This window comes from Schistocerca piceifrons, chromosome 10, assembly GCF_021461385.2.
Source record: "Schistocerca piceifrons isolate TAMUIC-IGC-003096 chromosome 10, iqSchPice1.1, whole genome shotgun sequence".
NCBI lineage: Eukaryota > Metazoa > Arthropoda > Insecta > Orthoptera > Acrididae > Schistocerca > Schistocerca piceifrons.
In genome coordinates, this window is record NC_060147.1 from 30,829,335 (window position 1) to 30,848,157 (window position 18,823).

The 18,823-nt window shown below is 46.0% G+C and overlaps 1 protein-coding gene across 2 annotated transcripts in view; it reads right to left on the reverse strand.

Annotated features, from left to right (window-relative positions):
- LOC124718897 (multiple epidermal growth factor-like domains protein 10) overlaps nucleotides 1-18,823 on the reverse strand; it is a 166,116-nt gene that overhangs the window by 62,368 nt on the left and 84,925 nt on the right. For both annotated transcript variants that reach the window (XM_047244545.1, XM_047244544.1), the window contains exon 5: nucleotides 11,643-11,829. In XM_047244545.1, coding sequence (XP_047100501.1) covers nucleotides 11,643-11,829 — 187 coding nt within the window. The remainder of the gene's footprint in view (nucleotides 1-11,642; nucleotides 11,830-18,823) is intronic.

The following is an 18,823-nucleotide window of genomic DNA, read 5'->3' on the forward strand; positions in this document are numbered from 1 at the left end:
TCTGCGACTGGTCAGGTGTGTGAGACAGTGAATCACGATGAGTGATCACAACACCTGGTGGTCATAATTGGAACTGGACAGTGGCGCTGTGACTCATGGAAATCATGCACCCCATGCTCCGGACATTAATGCTACCAACTCTGTGTGACGGTACGTCACATAAATGGACACTTGGAGAAGGGGAAAGGAAGTTTTTGTTATGAGACTCGTGAATTATAAATTATTTCAAGACTGTGTACGTGTGCGCGATGTATAACAAATAGTAAAGAACGTAAGTTGTTGTTATCAAAACACAAATATCGATGTAATTAACAAAGCACAGTTTTTTTGGTATAATCTCTGTGTAACATAGACGATGAAGATCAGAGACAATGCTTTGATTGAACTATACCTCCTATTTTTGTTTCGTCTAGCGGTAGGCCGCCATTGTAGTGCTGTCTGATAATTAACGTAAGTTTTATCTGTATTTTTGAAAAATATAATAGAAATTGTTATTAGAAAGTGTGTGTTATTGACTGAATTGTCACCTCTCGTGATAGCAACCATTAATTATAATCAACAAAGTTTTTACAGGACTTCGTAGTGCAGGGAGCTCATCTCCCCTAGCAGGATTTAGTCAGCCATTACGCTGACGATTCATGTTATTAGATGTAAATGCGAGAGACTTCTCAGTTTTGATCTTTCATTAATTTAGAAGTTAAAATTAATTTCAGTTACCAAAATTCACAGCACTGAATGAGTTCAGTATGTTTCATTTTGGCCGCCTAACGGCACACGAGATTCTCTCCAGTTTTGCCTTGCAAATAATGAACAAGACATATTGAAAATCATTAAATTCCGCAATATCTCAGTTACTCTTTATGTAATTTGGTACATAAATAACCAGTAGCCTCTGAGACTCATATTAATAATTACAGTTTGCGTAAGAATACGCATATGTCCTTTTCTAAAAAGCAGCGGTCACGCAAACTATTTATTAGAAGGCGGAGGGTCGCGCGCTGTGTTTAAAAAATATTATATCGTACGTACTTCGGGGCAGCCGATGACCGTACGAGTTTTATCGCGGTATAAGTTAATTAAAAGTCTCGTGCTAGCCCACAGTATTTAAAGCCACCGCAAACCAAAATTATTATTATTTTCGATTATTCCCATTTAAGAGAGCGTTTGAACTTGAATTCCTTTATGATGATTGTTTATGTTTTTTCTGAGCCCAAATTTTCTTCATGTGTTCACTGTGTTGTTTCTTTCGCTCCGCTGTCCATTTGCATCCTGGTCTCTTCTGTGTTGTGGCGTCAAATTTGTTTTTTGATGATGTTCCTGAATTCAGGAAATTATAAAATTATGAAATATATAACTATAAAAATAAAAATATACACTTATGCCGTGATATTTGGTACTCGTGTGGTAATTAGTTTCCGTGTTATAACGTGTTAAATAGGGAAAGTTAAATCATAAGCACATGGTATATTAACTAACGTTAGCGACAGCCCCGGACGGTGCACAAGTCCCGCCCAGTCACCCCCTCAGTAGTTAGTACGAAATACAGTTTTTCCGGTACCATTGTGAAAAGAATTAGAAATATGTTCATTGAATATGCGAGTTGAAAAATCATCAATAAGAATGAAAAATAAAAATGGTATCCACACTGTCTTTTTTATTTCATGAGCTTTCATCTGCACTATATCAAAACATCTGATATTTGTTGACTGCAGTGAGCGCAAATTTCCGTCATCTCGCGTAGTGTAAGAAATTCTGTTGGGAAATATTAATTGGTAGTATCGTCAAGGATGCTGTCCATTATCTCGATTGTCTAAAGCCAATGTTGTGCATAAACAAGGCAAATTCGATGTCTTGGTTTGTTTCTGATTACCTCATTAAGATTAAAGAATATAAGAGTGGGATAATGTAGAAATGCGTAATGTAAGCAGTCAGATGTTTATACAGTGACATTCTTCATTAATATTTGCCTGTGTAATGGGTGAATTTTTACTTCTGAACTCTTATGACTGCTTGCTTATAGCAAACGATTACTTCTTCAGTATTTGAGAGCTTTAGAGCTGCCTATTGTTAAACATATGTACATAATTTCGTCAGTGTCATTCCAACACATCTTATCGTACTTTAATGTCTGTTAGATATCAGTCTTGACAGCAGTTGGCCACAACAGTCAAGATTAGGTACCTTGTGTATGATAACTTTATTGAGAGTGGATATGTATGTTTCATTTTGACAGTATTAAACAAACTGCTAAGAAGTACTAACAGCACAACACTGCTAGTATGAACAACCGTGGTAAAACAAAAAACGACGAACAAAAACACGACAGCGACGAGGACTGCCAAAGATCATATTGATGCGCTCTTGGTTGGTGTGGCGGGAGTAGGTGTGGAGGGGGGTAAATGGGCGGGGCTTGTGCAAACGTCCAGGGCTGTCGCTAACGTTTCCTGGTGTATTATGCTAGGAGACCAAGACGCTACTGTGTTGTTTGTTGTAATAGCCTTACTTTGCCCTGATTGCCACCTTCCGGATATCTGTGGAAACTAGACAGTTTGGTCAATATTTCTTTGGTGTAGATGATGATGATGATGATGATGATGATGAGCAGCAGGAGGAGGAGGTCCCACACTCCGAGGAGCGTAGGGAACGATGCGGGAGACCCGCACCGCCGATTACGCAAGGACCTAGCGGAGGTGGTTTGGCATTGCCTACCTCCGACCGTAATGGGGATGAATGATGGTGATGAAGACAACAACACCCAGTCATCTCGAGGCTGGGAAAATCTCTGACCCCGCCGGGAATCGAACCCGGGACCCCGTGCGCGGGAAGCGAGATCGCTACCGCAAGATCACGAGCTGCGGACAAAACTAAATGATCGTATGGCATTGTTGGCCGGGAGGCCCCATTCGGGGGAGTTCGGCCACCGTATTACAAGTCCTTTTTAGCTGACGCCACATCGGTGACTTGCGAGTCAAAGATGATGGACACACAACACCGTCCCGTGCCGGAAATCGAACCCGGGCCACCTGCGTTGTGGGCAGTAACGCTACCGCTATGCTACGGAGGCGGGCAAAGGTGTAGATAATTTAACGTATTAGGGAATTACGGTTTGCTACGTACATCAGGTGCTGTTCATATCCGTATGACATCGATGTCTCACTTGCTGTCACACTAAAGTGTAAGTTTCCTCCTTTAGTGTTGGTGTAGCTATAGTGGGTATTAAACTTTTGATGGAGTAGTTATTTGTGAACTTGTGGCATTATGACACTATCTGGCCCAAGGAATTAAAAAAAAAAAAAGGAGATTAAATAACATACGAGCGTAGAACCAGATAAACACGAATCATACAAACAATATGATATAGCTGGTAGGAAAAAAGATATGACCCACACAACCACCATACAACGCCGCTGACTCAACTGTCAATGCTCTTGTCAAGTAACGTCGTTATGAGAAAAAATTTCGTAATTAGACAACTTCACAAATAACTGCTCCAGCAAAAGTTTAATACCTACTATAGCACAACCAACAAAAAAGTCCCTGAATTATACAGTAGTGTGACAGCAACTGAGAAGTCGATGTCATGTGGATATCAAGACCACCTAATGAACGTAGCAAACCATAATTCTATAATGCGTTTAATTAACTACTTCAAAATTTGAAGTATACTACTGTCCATTAATATTGCTACACCAAGAAGAAATGCGGATGATAAACGGGTATTCATTGGAGAAATATATTATACAAGAACTGGCATGTGATTACATTTTCACTCAATTTGGGTGCATAGATCCTGAGAAATCAGAGCCCAGAACAACCACCTCTGGCCGTAATGATATGCCTGGGCATTGAGTCAAACAGAGCTCGGATGGCGTGTACAGGTACAGCTACCCATGCAGTTTCAACACGATACCACAGTTCATCAAGAGTAGTGACTGGCGTATTGTGATGAGCCAGTTGCTTGGCCACCATTGACCACACGTTTTCAATTGGAGAGAGATCTGGAGAATGTGCTGGCCAGGGCAGCAGTCGAACATTTTCTGTATCCAGAAAAGCCCGTACAGGACCTGCAACATGCGGTCATGCATTATCCTGCTGAAATGTAGGGTTTCGCACGGATCTAATGTAGGGTAGAGCCATGGGTCGTAACAGATCTGAAATGTAACGTCCACTGTTCAAAGTGGCGTCAATGCGAACAAGAGGTGACAGAGACGTGTAACCAGTGGCACCCCATACCATCACGCCGGGTGATACGCCACTATGGCGATGACGAATACACGCTTCCAATGTGCGTTCACCGCGATGTCGCCCCACACGGATGCGACCATCATGATGTTGTAAACAGAACCTGGATTCATCCGAAAAAATGACATTTTGCCATTCGCGCACCAAGGTTCGTCGTTGAGTACACCATCGCAGGCGCTCCTGTCTATGATGCAGCGTCAACGGTAACCGCAGCCACGGTCTCCGAGCTGATAGTCCATGCTGCTGCAAACGTCGTCGAACTGGTCGTGCAGATGGTTGTTGTCTTGCAAACGTCCCCATCTGTTGACTCAGGGATCGAGATAAGCGGATGCCACTCGGATAAGATGCCTGTCATCTCGACTGCTAGTGATACGAGGCCGTTGGGATCCGGCAGGGAGTTCCGTATTACCCTCCTGAACCCACCGATTCCATATTCTGCTAACTGTCATTGGATCTCCACGAACGCGAGCAGCAATGTCACGATACGATAAACCGCAATCGCGATAGGCTACAATCCGACCTTCATCAAAGTCGGAAACGTGATGGTACGCATTTCTCCTCCATACACGAGGCATCACAGCAACGTTTCACCAGGCAACGCCGGTCAACTGCTGTTTGTGTATGAGAAATCGGTTGGAGACTTTCGTCATGTCAGCACGGTGTAGGTGTCGCCACTGGCGCCAACCTTGTGTGAATGCTCTGAAAAGCTAATCATTTGCATATCACAGCATCTTCTTCCTGTCGGTTAAATTTCGCGTCTGTAGCACGTCATCTTCGTGGTGTAGCAATTTTGATGGCCAGTAGTGTATTATACCTTAGTACGTATTTTCCATCACACCGAAATAACTTTTTGTAATAAAGGGTATAATCGAACAACCTAGCGGCGTAGTCTCATAGCGTAATAAACACTGAAGAGCCAAAGAAACTGGTACATCCTCCCAATATCGTGAAGGGTCCCCGCGAGCACGCAAAAGTGCGCAACAGAACGTGGCATGGACTCAACTAATGTCTGAAGTAGTTCTGGAGGTAACTGACACGACGAATCCTGCAGAGCTGTGCATAAATCCGTAAAGTACGCGGGGATGGAGATCTCTTCTGAACAGCACGTTGCAAGGCATCCCACATGTGCTCAGTAGTGTCCATGTTTGGGGAGTCTGGTGGCCGGCGGAAGTGTTTAAAGTCAGAAAAGTTTTCCTGGAGCCACTCTGTAGCAATTCTGGAAGTCTGGGATGTTGCATTGTCCTGCAAGAATTCCCCAAGTTCGTCGTAATGCACATGATTGGATGCAGGTGATAAGACAGAATGCTTACGTACATGTCACCTGTCACAGTCGTATCTGGACGCATCAGGGTTCCCATATCACCCCAAATGCACACGCCCCACAACATTACAGAGCCTCCACCAGCTTAAAAAGTCCCCTGCTGATATGCAGGGTCCGTGGATTCATGAGCTTATCTGCATACCTGTACACCTCCATCCACACGATACAATTTGAAACGAGTCTCGTCCGACCAGGCAACATGTTTCCAGTAATCAACAGTCCAAGGTCAGTGTTGATAGGCCCAGGTGATGCGTTAAAGCCTTGTGTCGGGCGCTCATCAAGGATACATGAGCGGGCCTTCGGTCCCGAAAGCCCATATCGATGACGTCTCGTTGAATGATTCGCACACTGACACTTGTTGATGGTCCAGCATTGAAATCTGCAGCGATTTGCGGAAGGGTTGCACTTCTGTCACGTGGAACGATTCTCTTCAGTCGTCGTCGGTCTCATTCTTGCAGGATCTTTTTCCGGCCGCAACGATATCGGACATTTCATGTTTTACCGGATTCCTGATATTCGCTGTACACTCGTGAAATGGTCGTACGAGAAAATCCCCACTTCATCGCTACCTCGGAGATGCTGTGTCCCATCGATCGTGCACTGACTGTAACACCACATTCAAGCTCATTTAAATCTTGATAACCTGCTATTGTAGCAGCAGTAACCGATCTAACAACTGCGCCAGACACTTGTCTTACAGAGATGTTGCCGACCGCAGCGCCGTATTCTGCCTGCTTATGTATCTATGTATTTGAATACGCGTGCCTGCACTAGTTTTTTGGTGTATAATGTCTGTATCCGTCAGGTTAGCTGAAAGCGCTAACGCGCAGCTTCTTGGACTCTGGTAGGCGCTCCAGCTCCGAATCGAATCCGCCTGGCGGACCAACGACGTGGGCTGGCGCTGGCCAGCCTTGGTGTGGTTTTTAGGCGGTTTTCCACATCCCGCTAGGTTAATACCGGGCTGATTCCCCCGTACCACCTCGGTTACATTGCAGACATGTGCAACACGTTCACACATTTCCATGGATTACTGTTGATGCAGACAGCTGGGGTACACTACACATTCCGTCCTGGGGGGGGGGGGGGGGGGGGAGGGGGGGGGGTACGAGTGGGCGGCAAAAGAGCATTCGGCCTCCCCTTAAAAAAGACGCCAAATCCGGTTAACCATAACAGCAGACCCCGCAAGTCGGAATAAATGCTTGGAGAGAGAGAGGGGGGGAGAGAGAGAGAGAGAGAGAGAGAGAGAGAGAGAGAGAGAGAGAGAGAGAGAGAGTGTAAATTATACCCTTCAATATTCAGAATTATAACAGCATAAAATTAACAAATAAATCAATTTCTTTGTCTGCGCTTCTTATTGCAAAACTTCTGTGTGTGTACCGAGCGAGGTGGCGCAGTGGTTAGCACACTGGACTCGCATTCGGGAGGACGACGGTTGAGTCGCGTCTCCAGCCATCCTGATTTAGGTTTTCCGTGATTTCCCTAAATCGTTTCAGGCAAATGCCGGGATGGTTCCTTTGAAAGGGCACGGCCGATTTCCTTCCCAATCCTTCCCTAACCCGAGCTTGCGCTCCGTCTCTAATGACCTCGTTGTCGACGGGACGTTAAACACTAACCACCACCACCACCACCACCACCATCTGTGTGTGTGAGAGATAAAGTTAGCTCGAACTGTAGACGTAATTAGTTTTTGCATAACATTTCCAAAAGTATTTTTTTCTCTTATTATCCTCATGGGGGAGTTTAAATTAATCATTTTAACGAAATGGTCGACTAAGCTGGTAGTATAGGAGATAATGACAATCTGGCGCCGCATGCGCGAGTTGTAGCATACGTGTCTTTTGTAGGCCAGTCTGAGGCTTTTTTTCCCCTCAGCTTCGTAAATCACAAGTGTGCTTTATCAAATTGTTAGTCTCGCTATCCCCGATACCACTGTGGTATACAGTAAACAGTTATCGTTTGCATCCTTTATACCTAGAACTCAGCACTGCTTAAGCATTGTAAAAAAATCTAGCTAACTTAGTTCGTATTTAGCTGACCAATGTGGGAAGATTGCACAACGTGGACAGTGAATAGAAGCAGAGCTGTACCGAAGTGAGCTATACAGATTTAATAATACTTAATTGAGCTATATAGGTGAAAAATATTTCATACAACAAATTAAATGTATCACTATAGTGAATAAACAACCAATTGCATAACTCTCCAAAACAATTGGAAATGAATCGAGATCTATGCTTTTTTGTTAATGGTTACTGTACATCATGTATGATAAAGAACAGATTTTAGTTCATCTTTGTAAATTATTGGTAGTGCATAAATTAGTAACGGAAAATAAAAGAGAAAGAGTTAAAATCAATTTTAAAAACACATTCATTTCCAAGAAATGTGCTTTTATTTTAATTTTACTTTTCCATTTCCTTACTTTGGGCGAAGCAAGCTCATTAATTATGTCACTGACAAATTTAGTAGTTATATCGTATTCCATTGACAAGCTATCTGAATTTGCTAGTCGCTTCACCTATACTTGACATTAACTGGATTATTCTTCATCTTTAACTTTCGGTAACTGCTTTGTCAAGATTCTTCAGTCGCTGAATTACCGTAAATATCCTCAAAGCGATTTCTATGTTTGGATAAGCATCTGGTAACGCATAGTTTGAAGGAAAAATATTTTAAAATATCGAAATGGGAAGCTGTGTCTGGATTCATCTGTTGTTTACACTGGAATTTAAAAGGCGCTATTTCTTTAACTAGTTTCGTTAACTACCTCAGCTGTGTCGATATTTCTGCTACATTTGGCACAATAAATCTGCTGCGTATTTTCCAAAATGAGATACGTAGCTTTCATTTGACTTATTCCTGATGGCAAATGAAAGTGAGATGAGATGTTGTGTTATATGTGAGATCTATTTCCCATTGCACTTATTATACTATCAAATACTTTCAAGCACTCTAGCTTAAACAGCTACATTGCAGTCCTCAGATGGAAGAAATCGGCAAAAACCAAAGCATTCGTCAAACAGCGTATGTGTTTCAACATCATGTCGCCAAATTTGAGATCGTACAATTCCATAGGGAAGTAGCAACAACATCCCCATCGTTGAACAGGAGTTGGTTGTGCAGGTAGCACGTTTGACACACATCCCACATGACACCACTTCAGCATTAGCAATATATTTATGATGTTACTTAGAAGAAATGACACTGTGACAACAGGTAGTGTTTACAGTCATGGGCCAAAAGAAACGCCTCTTCTCACTGGCAGAAGTCAGGTACACGTGGGGCAAGAGAACTCTGGCGCTTCTCCCAGTTCATTCTTACACCGTCTTTCTTTCTCTTTGGTCAGATTTTGCGCTCCCCCCCCCCCCCCCCCCCCCCCCCATCCACCATCCTGTACCTTCGCCATTGGTGTGAACCTATCTCGCCAAGGCCTTGGCACAGCCCTGTATAGGAGAGGTGCCAGAATGGATCCCTGTGGAACACCATTCCTCAGATATCTTGGCTTCCCAACAGCAAATACCTCTAACCGAAGTCGCATAAAGAAGACCACAGTGGGATGGTTGGAAAACGTGGATACTTGATAGGAGACGTGCCAGAATCGATCCCTACTCAGATAATTTAGTATCCTTGCAACAAATAAACAAGGTTATTCTAAATGATGGACCCACTTTCAAAACTTCGTATTTATTCAAGTGTAAATCGAGAATGAACAAGCTTTATAACAATGAAAAGAGGAAGTTTCAAACTTTTTTCAGTGATGATTGATATCAGTTTCATAATTTGTAATTAATTAGGTTTTAATAATTATTTAATAATTAGAAATGTGATAGGTGTTGTAAATGTTCAATGGTGCCGCCGTTGGCTGCACGGCAAAACATCGACGCAGTAGCCAAACGGCCCAGCTGTTCTAGGCACTTCAGTTCCGAACCGCACTGTCACAGACTCGAATTCTGTCTCGAGCATGGATGTGTGTGATGTCCTTAGGTTAGTCAGGTTTAAGCAGTTCTAAGTCTAGGGGACTGATGACCTAAGATGTTAAGTCCCATAGTGCCCAGAGCCATTTGAACCATTTGAACTATGTGGTAGCCAAACACGTCCAACACACGCGGAAGTATATGTGCTGTTATAGAGTGCACGGCAGCAGTGTTATTGTTCCGCAGATCATTCAGAGTGGTCGGTAGAGGTGGGACGTAAACAGCTTCCTTCGCATAACCCCATAAGAAATAGTCGCAGGATGTGAGATCAGGAGATCTCAGTGGCCAGAAGTGCAGAGCCAGGTCCTCAACTCTCCTACAACCTGTCCAGCATTAAGGAAGGGAGTCATTCAAAAAGCCTCATATGTCACAGTGCCAATGGGGCAGAGATCCATCCTGTTGGAAAATGAAGTTCTGAGAGAACAGCCATTGTTCCAACATATCCAGGTACCTGATTCCCATTACAGCCCTTTCCGCAATACAAAATGGTCTCTAAACCCTTGTATGGGATACGGCACAGAATGCGTTGATCTTTGGTGAGTCTCTTTCCTGTTGCAATGGTAAATGTGGATTTTCCAAACCCCATATGCGAACATTGTATCTGACTTTTTCGCAAAGGTGGAACGTCACTTCATAGCTAAAAATTACGCACTGTAGAAATGCGTCATCCTCCATCTCTGCTAGCACATCACCACAAAATGGGAGACGCTTCTCTTTGTCATTTGGGTTGACAGCCTGCACAAGTTGTAATCGGCAGGGCTTGTAGAGCAAACACTGTCTCAGGACTTTCCATGCAGTTGGTTGGGGTATTCAAAGTTCTCGACTGGCTCTATTGGTAGGCACACTGGGACTGAATACAAAACTTCTCGAGTTCGTCGGACATCATCCTCTGACACACGCGGTCGGCCTGTACTTTTTTCTTTGCACAAAAAAATGGCTCTGAGCACTATGGGACTTAACTTCTGAGGTCATCAGTCCCCTAGAACTTAGAACTACTTAAACCTAACTAACCTAAGGACATCACACACATCCATGTCCGAGGCAGGATTCGAACCTGCGACCGTAGCGGTCGCGCGGTTTCAGACTGTAGCGCCTGGAACCGCTCGGTCACCCCGGTCGGCTTTCTTTGCACACACTCCTAATCTGTGTAAATTGCCTAAACCGATGACTAATGCTCGGTACTCGAATACCAAATTTGGCACAAAATGCCCACTGCAGTGCAATTTGCGACTCACTATTCGTGAACTCGAGAATGCAGAAAACCTTGTGCTCCACAATCGCCATCTCACTCACAGCTGACAGTGAAACGGAATGACGGCCCTATTGCCGCGCTAACTCCACTGGCCGCTGCTGAAACCATCACTGCCCGCCAAAAGCTTTGAAACTTCCTCTTTTTATTGCTACGAAGCTTGTTCATTTTGGATTTGTGCTTCATAACAAACGAATTATTGAAAGTAGGTTCATCATTTAGAATAACACTGTACCTAACCTAGATCGCATTTAGCAGACCACATTTTGCAGATTTCAAAAACCCACCAGGTTAGCTGAGAGCGCTACCGCGCTGCTTCCTGGACTCGGGTAGGCGCGCCAGCCGCGGATCGAATCTGCCCGGCAGATTAACGGCGAGGGCCAATGTGCCGGCCAGCCTGGGTGTGGTTTTTCGGCGGTTCTCCACATCTCGCTAGGTGAATACCGGGCTGGTCCCAATGTTCCGTCTCAGCTACACGGATCGCAGACATCTGAACACATTCACACTATTCCATGGATTACACTCGATGCAGACAGTTGGGTACAATAATTCCATCCCGGGGGGTACGGGGTGGCGGCAGGAAGGGCATCCGGCCATCCCTTAACCATTAACATGCCAAATCCGATTAACGATGGCTGACCCTGCGTCACTGCGGTAAAAGGCTCAAGCGATAGATAGAGCGATAGATAGTGTGCGGATTGCGAAAGCTGGACACTCGGTATTAGAGGTACTAGAATGGACCCCTGTGGAATACCATTCCTCCACAGTGGTGCCAGAATGGATCCCTGTGGAACCCTACACAAGTTTCACAGACACTGGAGAGTGGAGCACTACGTGTTGCCAGAGAGGCACTCACCCCCGCAGACACTGGTACTGCTCCGTGGCGACGCACTCGGCCCCTCGCGCCTGGAGCCTGCACAGGGGGTGGCATCCGCTGGAGTCCAGCCCTCCGTAACCCTCCAGGCAACCGCAGCGACCGGGCGCCACGCAGCGAGCGTTCTTGCCGCAGCCCACTGCGCACACCGGCTGGCAGTGGCCACCCTCTGGAAAAGGGAGAAGCGCCCTGAAGAGGGAGCGGCGCTGCTGTCCGAAACGTTCTGTAGTACAGGGTGACACAGAAAAACGCGTACAGTTTACAAACTTAGCCGTTTTGGAACTGTTTCCACCCTTGGTCCGAAAATCGATGATTCTACCCTTTTGAACGTCACACAAATAACTTCATTTCCAAATGTTCAAATGTGTGTGAAATCTTATGGGACTTAACTGCTAAGGTCATCAGTCCCTAAGCTTACACACTACTTAAACTAAATTATCCTACGGACAAACACACACACCCATGCCCGAGGGAGGACTCGAACCTCCGCTGGGACCAGCCGCACAGTCCATGACTGCAACGCCTCAGGCCGCGCGGCTAATCCCGCGTGGCACTTCATTTCCGCATTGCGACAACGTCTGCACTGTTATCAGCATCCTACAACACGCTTTATGTACCCTCAAATACTAGTGCTGCCACCTGACGTATATGAGTGCTTATTGCTCGTTGACGTCGAACATGAGTGGTGTTAACATTAATGGTAATGGATCATATACGACTAATGAATGGCTAGAGCTGTGAACTCATCAATTTTGCATTCTTCATTCTACAAACGTTCCAAAATACCGCTCTGGTCGGATAACACACGTCCAAGCTTTGGTCACGTTCGTTCTGTAACTCATGTAGTAGCACCATGTGAATGTACATCACAGCAGCATTGATGTCTTCTCAGGACTGTAACAGCGTTCTTGTCATTGGCGATACATAAACACGGTCCTTAATGTACCTCCTAACGAAAAAGTCACAAGATGTTAAGTCAGGCGACCTGGAGGGGCCAAGGGGACATCTATATACATACTCCGCAATCCACCATACGGTGCGTGGCGCAGGGTACCTCGTAACCACAACTAGCACCTTCTCTCCCTGTTCCACTCCCAAACAGAACGAGGGTAAAATGACTGCCTATATGCCTCTGTACGAGCCCTAATCTCTCTTATCTTTGTGGTCTTTCCGCGAAATGTGAGTTGGCGGAAGTAAAATTGTACTGCAGTCAGCCTCAAATGCTGGTTCTCTAAATTTCCTCACCAGCGATTCACGAAAACAACGCCTCCTTTCCTCCAGATACTCTCACCCGAGTTCCTGAAGCATTTCCGTAACACTCGCGTGATGATCAAACCTACCAGTAACAAATCTAGCAGCCCGCCTCTGAATTGCTTCTATGTCCTCCCTCAATCCGACCTGATAGGGATCCCAAACGCTCGAGCAGTACTCAAGAATAGGTCGTATTAGTGTTTTATAAGCGGTCTCCTTTACAGATGAACCACATCTTCCCAAAATTGTACCAATGAACCGAAGATGACTATCCGCCTTCCCCACAACTGCCATTACATGCTTGTCCCACTTCATATCGCTCTGCAATGTCACGCCCAAATATTTAATCGACGTGACTGTGTCAAGCGCTGCACTACTAATGGAGTATTCAAACATTACAGGATTCTTTTTCCTATTCATCTGCATTAATTTACATTTATCTATATTTAGAGCTAGCTGCCATTCTTTACACCAATCACAAATCCTATCCACGTCATCTTGTATCCTCCTACAGTCACTCAACGACGACACCTTCCCGTACACCACAGCATCATCAGCAAACAGTTGCACATTGCTATCCACCCTATCCAAAAGATCATTTATGTAGATAGAAAACAACAGCGGACCTACCAAACTTCCCTGGGGCACGCCAGATGATACCCTCAACTCCGATGAACACTCACCATCGAGGACAACGTACTAGGTTCTGTTACTTAAGAAGTCTTCGAGCCACTCACATACTTGGGAACCAATCCCATATGCCCGTACCTTAGTTAGAAGTCTGCAGTGGGGCACCGAGTCAAACGCTTTCCGGAAGTCAAGGAATATGGCATCCGTCTGATACCCTTCATCCATGGTTCGCAAGATATCATGTGAAAAAAGGGCGAGTTGCGTTTCGCAGGAGTGATGCTTTCTAAAGCCGTGCTGTTGCATGGACAGCAACTTCTCTGTCTCAAGGAAATTCATTATACTCGAACTGAGAATATGTTCGAGAATCCTGCAACAAACCGATGTTAAGGATATTGGTCTGTAATTTTGAGGATCCGTCCTTCTACCCTTCTTATATACAGGCGCTTTTTTCCAGTCGTTCGGGACTTTACGTTGGGCAAGAGATTCGCGATAAATGCAAGCTAACTAAGAAGCCAGTGCAGTAGAGTACTCTCCGTAAAACCGAATTGGAATCCCATCAGGACCTGTCGTTTTATTTATTTTCAACCCATTCAGCTGTTTCACAACCCCAGGGATGTCTATCACTATGTCCTCCATACGGGAAACTGTACGAGACTCAAACGGTGGTATGTTTCTAGGATCCCCCTGCGTGAAAGGTTTCTCAAATGGTAAATTTAATATTTCAGCTTTCGTTTTGCTGTCTTTTGTTGCCGGGCCAGACTGATCAGTGAGTGACTGTATGGAAGCCTTCGACCCGCTTACAGATTTTACGTAAGACCAGAATTTGCTTGGGTTTTCAGCAAGATCTTTTGCTAAGGTAGGACGGTGGTAGTCGTTGTATGCTTCGCGCATCGCTCTTTTTACAGCAGCACGAATCTCTACTCACTTTTGCCTGTCCTCATTCTCGCGATCTTTCTTGTCCCGCGAGTGCAACTGCCTTTGCTTCCTGGGCATTCTCCGAATTGCGCAGTTAAACCACGGTGGGTCTTTTCCGTCCGTAACCCACTTTTTCGGCAGATACTTGTCCAATGCGTGATTTACAATGTGTTTAAAAAATTTGCCCTTAATTCTACCACGTCCATCGTACTGGAAGTAAATGAAGTCGATTCATTTACTAAGTGGGATGCTAACAACTGCTTATCTGCACCACCATGCCCAACGCGGAAGTTCGTCGTTTACGTTGCGACCAACGTCGATGCTCCAATGACGGGAGTGCCCCGTGTTGTTGCAAGATGAAATTCTCCGAGTCAACAGTCAGTTTTGGAAACAACCACAAATGTCAAGGTAAGAGTTGCCCGCCACTCTCTTCTCACAGACGAAAAACGGCGATACACCTTCGTCTGTGACACTCCACAGAAATTAACTTTCAGCGTATCACGGTCATGCGACACAATTCCATGAGGATTCTCATTGCCCCAGACTCCCACACTGTGACGGTCAACCTTCCCACAAAACTGGAAGGTTATTTCTTCGGTGCTTGCATTTATCGCGAATCTCTTGCCCAACGTAAAGTTCCGAGCGACTGGAAGAAAGCGCAGGTGACGCCTGTATATAAGGAGGGTAGAAGGACGGATCCTCAAAATTACAGACCAATATCCTTAACATCGGTTTGTTGCAGGATTCTCGAACATATTCTCAGTTCGAATACAATGAATTTCCTTGAGACAGAGAAGTTACTGTCCATGCATCAGCACGGCCTTAGAAAGCATCGCTCCTGCGAAACGCAACTCGCCCTTTTTTCACATGGTATCTTGCGAACCATGGATGAAGGGTATCAGACGGATGCCATATTCCTTGACTTCAGGAAAGCGTTTGACTCGGCGCCCCACTGCGGACTCCTAACTAAGGTACGAGCATATGGGATTGGTTCCGAAATATGAGAGTCGCTCGAAGACTTCTTAAGTAATAGAACCCAGTACGTTGTCCTCGATGGTAAGTGTTCATCGAGGTGAGGGTATCATCTGGAGTGCCTGTGGGAAGTGTGGTAGGTCCGCTGTTGTTTTCTATCTACATAAATGATCTTTTGGATAGGGTGGATACCAATGTGCGGCTGTTTGCTGATGATGCTGTGGTGTACGGGAAGGTGTCGTCGTTGAGTGACTGCAGGAGGATACAAGATGACTTGGACAGGATTTGTGATTGGTGTAAAGAATGGCAGCCAACTCTAAATATAGATAAATGTACATTAATGCAGATGAATAGGAAAAAGAATCCCGTGCTGTTTGAATACTCCATTAGTAGTGTAGCGCTTGACACAGTCACGTCGATTAAATATTTGGGCGTAACATTGCAGAGCGATATGAAGTGGGACAAGCATGTAACGGCAGTTGTGGGTAAGGCGGATAGTCGTTTTCGGTTCATTGGTAGAATTTTGGGAAGATGTGGTTCATCTGTAAAGGAAACCGCTCATAAAACACTAATACGACCTATTCTTGAGTACTGCTCGAACGTTTGGGATCCCTATCAGGTTGGATTGAGGGAGGACATAGAAATGAAATGTCGTGTGGCTAGGGCCTCCCGTCGGGGAGACCGTTCGCCTTTTGCAGGTGTTTCGAGTTGATGCCTCTTCGGCTACCTGCGTGTCGATGGGGATGAAATGATGATGATTCGGACAACACAACACCCAGTCCCTGAGCGGAGAAAATCTCCGACCCAGCCGGGAATCGAACCCGGGCCCTTAGGATTGACAGTCTGTCACGCTGACCACTCAGCTACCGGGGGCGGACAGGGAGGACATAGAAGCAATTCAGAGATGGGCTGCTAGATTTGTTGCTGGTAGGTTTGATCATCACGCGAGTGTTACGGAAATGCTTCAGGAACTCGGGTGGGAGTCTCTGGAGGAAAGGTGGCGTTCTTTTCATGAATCGCTACTGAGGAAATTTAGAGAACCAGCATTTGAGGGTGACTGCAGTACAATTTTACTACCGCCAACTTACATTTCGCGGAAAGACTACAAAGATAAGATAAGAGAGATTAGGGCTCGTACAGAGGCACATAGGCAGTCATTTTTCCCTTGTTCTGTTTGGGAGTGGAACAGGGAGAGAAGATGCTAGTTGTGCTACGAGGTACCATCCGCCACGCACCGTATGGTGGATTTCGGAGTATGTATGTAGATGTAGATGTAGAACATCACCTTGGAGGCGAAATGTTCGTCCTTTGCTTCCTACTCTGTCATACAAAATTGATGGCGCCAGCCATAATCTTTCGGTTCTAATAGTGGCACGAGCTGCAAACGAAACGGTTTGACATGTAGCCGCCGTCGCCGACTGCTCCACACAGTTTGCTGCAGTATTCCATGTTTGTGATTTGCGCGGACCGAACACTTTTACGTCGGCGACGAAATTTTCCCTCGCCCTCCCCATGCTTAGATGCTGGCAGAGTTGGTCGGCTGATACTTTTCAGTTTACAGAGACTACCAGTACTGTCAATACCAACGCACAACGCTCTGTTTACATGGCGGTTCTTTTACACAATGCCTTTTGAATTTACGCTGTACTCTTATAACAAATAAACATCTCGCATATTACAACACACAAAAGCTTTTTTCTTGTTCTGTCGCTATTTTGTAAATACACTCCTGGAAATTGAAATAAGAACACCGTGAATTCATTGTCCCAGGAAGGGGAAACTTTATTGACACATTCCTGGGGTCAGATACATCACATGATCACACTGACAGAACCACAGGCACATAGACACAGGCAACAGAGCATGCACAATGTCGGCACTAGTACAATGTATATCCACCTTTCGCAGCAATGCAGGCTGCTATTCTCCCATGGAGACGATCGTAGAGATGCTGGATGTAGTCCTGTGGAACGGCTTGCCATGCCATTTCCACCTGGCGCCTCAGTTGGACCAGCGTTCGTGCTGGACGTGCAGACCGCGTGAGACGACGCTTCATCCAGTCCCAAACATGCTCAATGGGGGACAGATCCGGAGATCTTGCTGGCCAGGGTAGTTGACTTACACCTTCTAGAGCACGTTGGGTGGCACGGGATACATGCGGACGTGCATTGTCCTGTTGGAACAGCAAGTTCCCTTGCCGGTCTAGGAATGGTAGAACGATGGGTTCGATGACGGTTTGGATGTACCGTGCACTATTCAGTGTCCCCTCGACGATCACCAGTGGTGTACGGCCAGTGTAGGAGATCGCTCCCCACACCATGATGCTGTGTGTTGGCCCTGTGTGCCTCGGTCGTATGCAGTCCTGATTGTGGCGCTCATCTGCACGGCGCCAAACACGAATACGACCATCATTGGCACCAAGGCAGAAGCGACTCTCATCGCTGAAGACGACACGTCTCCATTCGTCCCTCCATTCACGCCTGTCGCGACACCACTGGAGGCGGGTTGCACGATGTTGGGGCGTGTGCGGAAGACGGCCTAACAGTGTGCGGGACCATAGCCCAGCTTCATGGAGACGGCTGCGAATGGTCCTCGCCGATACCCCAGGAGCAACAGTGTCCCTAATTTGCTGGGAAGTGGCGGTGCGGTCCCCTACGGCACTGCGTAGGATCCTACGGTCTTGGCGTGCATCCGTGCGTCGCTGCGGTCCGGTCCCAGGTCGACGGGCACGTGCACCTTCCGCCGACCACTGGCGACAACATCGATGTACTGTGGAGACCTCACGCCCCACGTGTTGAGCAATTCGGCGGTACGTCCACCCGGCCTCCCGCATGCCCACTATACGCCCTCGCTCAAAGTCCGTCAACTGCACATACGGTTCACGTCCACGCTGTCGCGGCATGCTACCAGTGTTAAAGACTGCGATGGAGCTCCGTATGCCACGGCAAACTGGCTGACACTGACGGCGGCGGTGCACAAATGCTGCGCAGCTAGCGCCATTCGACGGCCAACACCGCGGTTCCTGGTGTGTCCGCTGTGCCGTGCGTGTGATCATTGCTTGTACAGCCCTCTCGCAGTGTCCGGAGCAAGTATGGTGGGTCTGACACACCGGTGTCAATGTGTTCTTTTTTCCATTTCCAGGAGTGTACACTGCACTCTCGACACCAAGTAGTGTGCAGAATGCGAATGCTGTGAGTTTACAGTTCTAAGAACAGTATTTTGACCACGATTCTCACTTGGAACGATTTGCAGATACTGCGCAGGTGCCATCGCAACTTCCGTTGCAATATCGTTAATCTTACGTTTCTCATAACTATGAAATTTAATTTAAAAAACGACAGACTCGTAGGGCAACCATGAGAGATTGTCATACTAAAAACTGGGTTAAATACAAT